This window comes from Alosa pseudoharengus, unplaced genomic scaffold, assembly GCF_046254945.1.
Source record: "Alosa pseudoharengus isolate Yale_2024_CS ecotype anadromous, Long Island Sound unplaced genomic scaffold, YU_APseudo_1.1 YU_APseudo_1.1_scf_17, whole genome shotgun sequence".
NCBI classification, from domain to species: domain Eukaryota; kingdom Metazoa; phylum Chordata; class Actinopteri; order Clupeiformes; family Clupeidae; genus Alosa; species Alosa pseudoharengus.
Window position 1 is genome coordinate 34,672,679 of NW_027468640.1, and position 7,420 is coordinate 34,680,098.

At 42.4% G+C, this 7,420-nt stretch overlaps 1 protein-coding gene and 1 long non-coding RNA gene across 2 annotated transcripts; both read left to right on the forward strand.

Annotated features, from left to right (window-relative positions):
* Positions 1-603: 603 nt before the first annotated feature.
* On the forward strand, positions 604-1,330 carry LOC143128119 (uncharacterized). The gene is made up of 3 exons (XR_012987821.1): positions 604-911; positions 1,032-1,097; positions 1,207-1,330. It is a non-coding gene; the product is annotated as an uncharacterized LOC143128119 (long non-coding RNA).
* A 943-nt stretch (positions 1,331-2,273) lies between these two features.
* Positions 2,274-4,004, forward strand: LOC143127833 (uncharacterized). Its single transcript, XM_076289549.1, has 5 exons — positions 2,274-2,433; positions 2,553-2,674; positions 2,836-3,064; positions 3,279-3,422; positions 3,739-4,004. The coding sequence occupies exons 1-5, from the start codon at positions 2,274-2,276 to the stop codon at positions 3,993-3,995; spliced, it is 912 nt and encodes a 303-aa protein (XP_076145664.1). The 3' UTR covers positions 3,996-4,004.
* The last annotated feature ends 3,416 nt before the right edge of the window (positions 4,005-7,420 follow it).

The following is a 7,420-nucleotide window of genomic DNA, read 5'->3' on the forward strand; positions in this document are numbered from 1 at the left end:
AGAGGATCGATCAAACCCCCCAAGACGGGTACATCTGAAGAAAAATGCCATCCCGAAAGCGACGGTAATTGCTCCGGAGGTATGTATGAAATTGTTTGACTATTTGCATGTAAATCACACCGTTTTGGAATCTTGTAACGTTACATGACCAAACTTTGCTTGCTAACAAGCCACTTAGCTTTGTATTCCGGAGAGTAGTTTATGCTAACGTTACTTTTCCTAGCCACCATCAGAAATAGAAAGAAATGTAGTTTGGGAGGGAGGAAGGTGGGCGTTGTTTGAGTGTGTATTTTGATAAATGGAAGAGATGCATGCGTGGGGGACCGAACGCTTTCCAGGTAACCTAACCTGGCCGAACGTGATTTGGGGTCCGCCGAGGTGAGTGGGGGATGGTTGCACCCATTTCATTGGGAATGGCGTCCAAGCCAGTCACTAGTATCCGGAAATTTTGAATAGCGTAGTGATTTATATTTTGCAGATCCGATGATTTCATTATTTCCCAATAGGTTTGTGATTGTGTTTACAAAAAGAAGTGTGCTAACTACAACACAATTTTATCTTAGACACCTATTAGGAAGATGGCAAAAACAGGAGTGCAGTTTGAGTGATAATAACTTTGTCACAGCGTTTGTTGGCTTATGTTGAAGATAATTCATAACTAGGTGTATTTGTGTTTATGGATTCTTTAGGCAAGTACCTCTGAAGACTTGGCAATGTGTGCCACAGGAATGGCTGCTGCCCCCCAGTCCACACCGAAAAAGAGCCATCGACAGCAACACAGGAGATCTGATCTGTCCTCTGGCCTCAGGTTTACACTGTCAAGCCCCATACAGCCTGCAGTAAGGCCACGAACTAGGCCATCGTCATCTGGATTGTACCTTGCACGTTCAGCAACATGGCAAGCCACAGAGGTAAGCTACAAATTGTGTTGACTTTCAGCCAACATTCACATTTCACTGTAATGTCTGCAACACCAGTGATTTTATATATATATATATATATATATTATATTTTTTTTCCCCAATTATAAGGTAATGGGTGAAACATCACTCTCATCGGGGACTCCCTTGAGGGAAGCCAGTGGTGTCACACCATCAGTGAGTTGTATTTTGCATTTCAAATAGGGTTTTGATAAAAATGTTACACTCTGGTAAATGCTACAATCTTTTCCACAATGACATGATTCATCTGTTATGTAATCAACAGGAAGCTGTAGAGACAATTACTGCAGGTGCTTCAGGTGCTGCAGATACTTCAGTGCAAGACATGAGCCTCAGTTTTGGGGAGATAGAGTTGGAGGACCCCGCGGACATCGATTTTGTGCCACTGAGTGACACCACTCCATCCAGCCCGGGATCTGGCTCTGGTTCAGGCTCTGGCTCTGGCTCTGGCAGGGGCAATGGATGGGCAGGAAGAAAGTGGATAGTTGACGAGGCGAAGCTGATGGAGCTTTTCAGAACATGCTCTCAGTGTGGCGTGGCCATTGAGGAGAAGAGAATAGCCACTCGGGCCAGCCAGATAAGATTACACTGGACCTGTCTGAAAGGGCATACTGGAGAATGGTCATCGTGCATAGACCAAAGACAGATGGCCCGCAACAACCTTCTGGTATGTGCCGCCACATTCTTCACGGGAGCCACATTCACCGACATCAAAGAGTGGGCGGAACTGATTAACTTGCAGGTACCAAACAAAACACAGTTTTACGCCATTCAGACCAAATACTTGATCCCTGTGGTTAATCACGCATACAAGGGACAACAGCAAAAAATTCAGGATCGGATATCCCAACTTTCCACTGCCGGAACTAAACTGGAACTGTGTGGTGATGCGAGATGTGATAGCCCTGGTAAGGATTGTTATTCCTCTGAGTTTGGTTGACTTTGAAACTTAGAGTTTTGCTGTGTTTTTTACACTTATTTTATGTTTCTCCAAAAGGCTACAGCAGCAAGTACTCAACATATTCCTTCCAAGATGATGCAACTAAAGAAATAGTTCATTTCGAACTAGTCCAGGTAATTGTGCATAGATGGATGTCATTATCATGTGATATAAGCCTACTATTACTGTCAAGGAGTTGGAACCATGTACATCATCTGTACATGTACTGTTTGTGTTTCACTAATTCACCGATTGGGTTAAATGCAGAGACCAAATTTCCCTCACGGGATCAAAAAAGTATATATACTTATATACTATATATCATCTGTAAAATAACTATAATTATACTCTTTCTATGTTACTAGGTTACAGAAGCATCAAGTTCTGTGGCAATGGAGGCAGTGGGCTTCCAGAGAGGCTTGAATCACCTTTTGTATCTTGGAGTGGATATTGGAGTGATGGTGACCGACAGATCTCCATCTATTCGAAAGCTCATGAGGGAAAGCTATGTCAACATCCGCCATGAGTACGACCCATGGCATGTGAATAAAAGTATGTATCATAAACAGATGAACACATATCCACACAAATATCTCTGTTAGTGTCTGGAGAAGTGGAAGCTTCTTATCTCATGTTGTTGATGTACTGAGTTTGATGTTTTCAATGTCTAGGTCTCAAGAAGAAGCTGGTAACTGTATCAAAAAAGAAAGATCACCGAGAGCTGCTGCCATGGGTGAGGTCGATCAACAACCACTTGTACTGGTCGTGCAGTTCCAGCCATGGTGACGAAGAGGTAACTATGAAGCCATGTTTCATTAGTTTCATGACCTACATCTGGAAGTTCACATCCACAGAATGTCAAGCCTAAGACATGATTTATACATGCACTTTCACAAAAGTATCTCTACAACTTGTAACGGTAAATTATTCTTTTTATATTTAAAACATTTTTAGGAGTGTGTTCGGCGGTGGAAATCTGTTCTTCACCATATTCGTGGGATCCATCGATGGGAGGACAATGGGCGAGAGTACAAATGTGCTCATCCACCCCTCACAGAGGAGGATCAAGAAAAGAAAAGGTGGCTCGAACATGACTCTGCTGCTTTCCGTGCCTTGAAAGAGTTGGTGCTTGAAAAGACTCTCCTGCGTGATCTGAGGCAGATGGCGCTTTTCAAACATACAGGTATGCCTTCACAGTTATTGAATTGTTTTTCTTAGTATTTTATTATCTTCAGTATTTAAAAATATATAGATATAAAAAGGAAGTATACAGCAGTTTGTTATATCATGACATTGTTCCTAAGTTCAAACTGCACAGGACTTTAAAAAAACAAACTATTATCAATTTACATCTCTTTCACATATTGATATATGTTTCTATTGGACCTATTTTGCAGGATCTCTTGAAGCATTCCACAATGTGACTTTGAAGTATGCACCAAAGAGACTCCACTTCACGTACGATTCCATGAGAGCCCGCACCGAGTTGGCCATCATGGATTACAACGTGAATGTTGGCAGGCAACATAAAACACTCGAAGGTAAGGACAGGTCTTTGCCTCCAAATTCTGTGTGCTCAGAACAGTACTATGGTCAGTAGAATTATGAGCTTAATTTTGGATTCAGATATCTATATATATTTATTTCAGTAAATCCAAGGCTGTAGTGGAAGCTAAACACAAGAAAGCACAATTTAAACTCTTCTGAAATAGCGTATTGTTTATCTACCTAGGACATCTTTGAACTCCACAAAATGTGTAGTTTGCCCACCTCTTATTTCACCATGACACTCATGTTAATGTATTTAAACATAAAATATAAAGTATTTATGGTAGCCTACATAATTATTTTTTTTAGGTAAACCTCAGTACAAATATATGTACACCAAAACCACACAACAGTGGGTGGCCAAGCCAGTTTATGAAGCCACCTCCCAGCTATTTCGCCACGACCTTATGGAGGGTGTGTTGAAGATGAGGGAGGAGAGAAGTCTGGAACCTTTGCCCCGTCCTCCTCCTCGTCCCAGGAGATTGCTTTCAAATATAGCACCAGTACCAAGACCGGACCCATCTGAGTTGGTGGCCCAAAGACTGTCACGTTTCAAGCAACTTTAAAATCACATACTGCAATAAACCATTTTTGTATATAGTCTCGTCATTTATTGACATTGTAAATATTTGTAAATATTTTTTATTACTTTCTTTCTTCTGTTTGTTTATTGTTTCAGACCCTGAGTCTGGCAAATAAAGCTGATAGTTGTTTGGAATGAAAACAGACAGATCTGTGTTGGTTTGATATTCTTATTTTATATAAGAACAAAATTTGCAAATGATCAACTTACTGTACAATTCTTTACATTATAATTACAAACACTCAAAAAGGTAAATATTTTTGGAAGACTAAATGATCCTGGAAGCATTTTCTGCTTCCTGGAACCCATGGTATATACCACTAGGAGATGGGAATTTCTTCCTAATGGCCAATACCACACAGCTTGGGAGCACTCGTCTTTCACCACGTCCGAGTTTTTCTCCTTGAAGCACCCACTCGAGGAAAACTCGGTACGCCACAAGTCTGCATTGTCTGTGGGGGTGGGGGTGGGGAGGGGGACGCAGGGAAAGGTAAACAAAATGTCGGTCATTACCATGGTCATCAACACAGTTAAACAAGTTAGCTGTCAACTCAAACTACAACTGGCTCACACTAAATATTTGTTCGACTAAAAGCCAGACCTAATGTTGTAAGTGTGCAGGCTACTTACTCAGTAGACAAATGTCCATCTGGTCCCTCCGGTGTGGGTCTCCGTGTCCAGTTCACCTTTGGAACATGGAAAAAAGCTTCCAGTACCCACAGGTGTAGGAGAGAAGTAAACCCTTCATCTAACGTCACACAGCGTGTGTCCGGAGTGCGATTTTGCAAGAGGTCCCACTCCTTGCAGCAAAAACACTCAACATCGGTAGGCATAGCCTCACAGCACTGACAGGTACACCACCAATTCCCCGAGGGTCGAGGCTGTGTGGCTTGGTCGGTGGCTGCGGCGGCGGCGGCATCCTCAGCAAGCCGTCTTTCTCTCTCTCTCCTTTCACGGCGCTCCCGCAGCTCTTCTTCCGTGTATTCGGGCTCAAATAAATAAGGACGCCCATCAAATTCAAATGTGTCGTCGTCAAATTCCTCGTTTAACTCTGTGTCGTCTTCGTATTCTGCCATCTTCTCAAGATTTGCAAACTTCCAAGTCCAGTCCACAAGTAATGTAACTAATCACGTAACTGATCAGCTGTTTCCTTCACGTGTGCAGCACGTCTTCCGTCAACAACATTACTCGAGGTTCCCATCACTGATGTAAAACCTTTTGAGCTTCGTTGATACCGTGTACTCATCATGCTCATGTAGACAGTAACTATATATTTCCTATTTACTTTTGTAATTAGTAATTAGTAATTTTGTAATTACTTTTGCAATCTGTTCCCCTGTCCTTCCTGTTCGTTCGTGCTCGGCAATCGACTGATCGCGACTTCATTACAAGATGGCGGCCAGCGGAGAGATTCTCTGAAGGTACTGCTTGTATAAACAGTCTTTTTTAACAAACTTCCTGTGCACTTCCAAAGTTCTCAGTATCTCGTTTTAAATGTCAGGACCCTCAGAAGTCTACCAATGCAGTGTGGAGTTACTTGGAACATTTTTAATGGTGTAAAAATAGCGATTTAGCTGCATAGGCTACGCAATGCCCCCACAGCTAACTGAAAACCTAATGCAAGCTCGGCGAAAAACGGCGCAATTCGGAATACTAGGGGGGTGACCGAAGGTGGCTATTGGACACATGTAAGTACTCGGCAACATATTTCAGTACAGCTAAGGTCAATTTCACACCGGAATTCTCCTTTAATGATGCCTTAAAGGAACACGCCACCCAATGTCAGTAGTAATATATGTTCTTACCTTAACTTTCACGAGTTGAGTCATACCTCTCCCGTGTCCGTACGTGCACTCAAACGCTCTGGTGCGCGGCTGGACTGTGTTAGCATGTTGCTATGCTAGCTGGCTTTGACGGCAACTAAGCGTAGAAGTAATCAAAAACATCCACGTTTTACCGACTTAAATACAGTTGCACGAGTAGTTGATAGAAATGCTACGGCCACGCAACGTGAAACGTGGCGATTTTCCAAGCGAATAAACCGGAGAACTACAATGTGTGGCGCAATAGCACTTGGGAGTACTTCGACCTAGCGTAGTAGTATTGTTAACACCTAATTGTAGATCCTATCCACCACAGAGTTTAGAATCCATGCTGGATCGACCCTCAGCCTCTCCCTCCCCTCTGAGCGAGAGAGGCACACACACTAGAGATGCGCTGATGGGCTATTATTTCAACCATAACTGCATAGCAAAACTTATCATCCATCAGCCATCCATCAACACCAAAGTTTTTTGACCCATCTTCGAAACGGCACCCGCCCACCATCCGCTGGTTGTTTTAATGTAGGCTATATGGGTGATGCAGCGCTGCTGACGTGAGGCTAGAAAGCCCTTGCCTGTTCTAGGAAGACTGATCCAATGCAGCAAATATATTAAAAGGCTAAAGTCGTACATTGGCTATGTTGTAGCCTATCCCCAGAATATCAGCAGCAAACTCAGTCTCTGTCTCGCAAAACAGTCTCCAAATAAAACGCACATCGGCCTGTTGCCTATACTGCCAGCTTGTGACAATATATCGTCCAAAATGCTTGATTGCATTGCATTCTCCACATTTTTAGCTACATTTTCATGTACCACATCAGCATTTTTGTTCAGTGAATCTTTTGTAAATTGCTTTGAAATGAATTGCGCTGTCTGTCTGAAAAAGACGCGCTCGTGCAGTCAAAATGAATGGGAGTCTTCAGAACAGGCTTTCAGTCACCCTGACATAACAGTGTGTAAAGTAGCCTATAATGTGAATGACTTGTTATTTTATCAAGGATTTCTTTCTTTTTGCAAAAAATAAAGTACAATAGGCATTAATTAGTAGGCCAGGAGCATTTTGAAATTATGTGGCAAATTGCGTTTTTTATTACAATGATAAAATTGTAAAAGGACGTGACCGAAGCTGAGGCAAGCCAGGCAATAGGCCTATAGGCCCGACGGTAATTATAAAGCAATTTACAAAAGATTCACTGAACAAAAATGCTGATGTGGTACATGAAAATGTAGCTAAAAATGTGGAGAATGCAATGCAATCAAGCATTTTGGACGATATATTTTCACAAGCTGGCAGAAAAGGCAACAGGCCAATGTGCGTTTTATTTGGAGACTGTTTGCGAGACAGAGACTGAGTTTGCTGCTGATATTCTGGGGATAGGCTACAACATAGCCAATGTACGACTTTAGCCTTTTAATATATTTGCTGCATTGGATCAGTCTTCCTAGAACAGGCAAGGGCTTTCTAGCCTCACATCAGCAGCGCTGCATCACCCATATAGCCTACATTAAAACAACCAGCGGATGGTGGGCGGGTGCCGTTTCGAAAATTGGTCAAAAAACTTTGGTGTTGATGGAGTGCTGATGG

Bases quoted from the DNA above. Each gene is read 5' to 3' on its own strand.
- LOC143127833 (XM_076289549.1), top strand. From the start codon at position 2,274: ATGGAGGCAGTGGGCTTCCAGAGAGGCTTGAATCACCTTTTGTATCTT. The intron at 3,065-3,278 runs GTATGCCTTCAC...CCTATTTTGCAG, and splicing joins GGCGCTTTTCAAACATACAG to GATCTCTTGAAGCATTCCAC. The intron at 3,423-3,738 runs GTAAGGACAGGT...TATTTTTTTTAG, and splicing joins GCAACATAAAACACTCGAAG to GTAAACCTCAGTACAAATAT.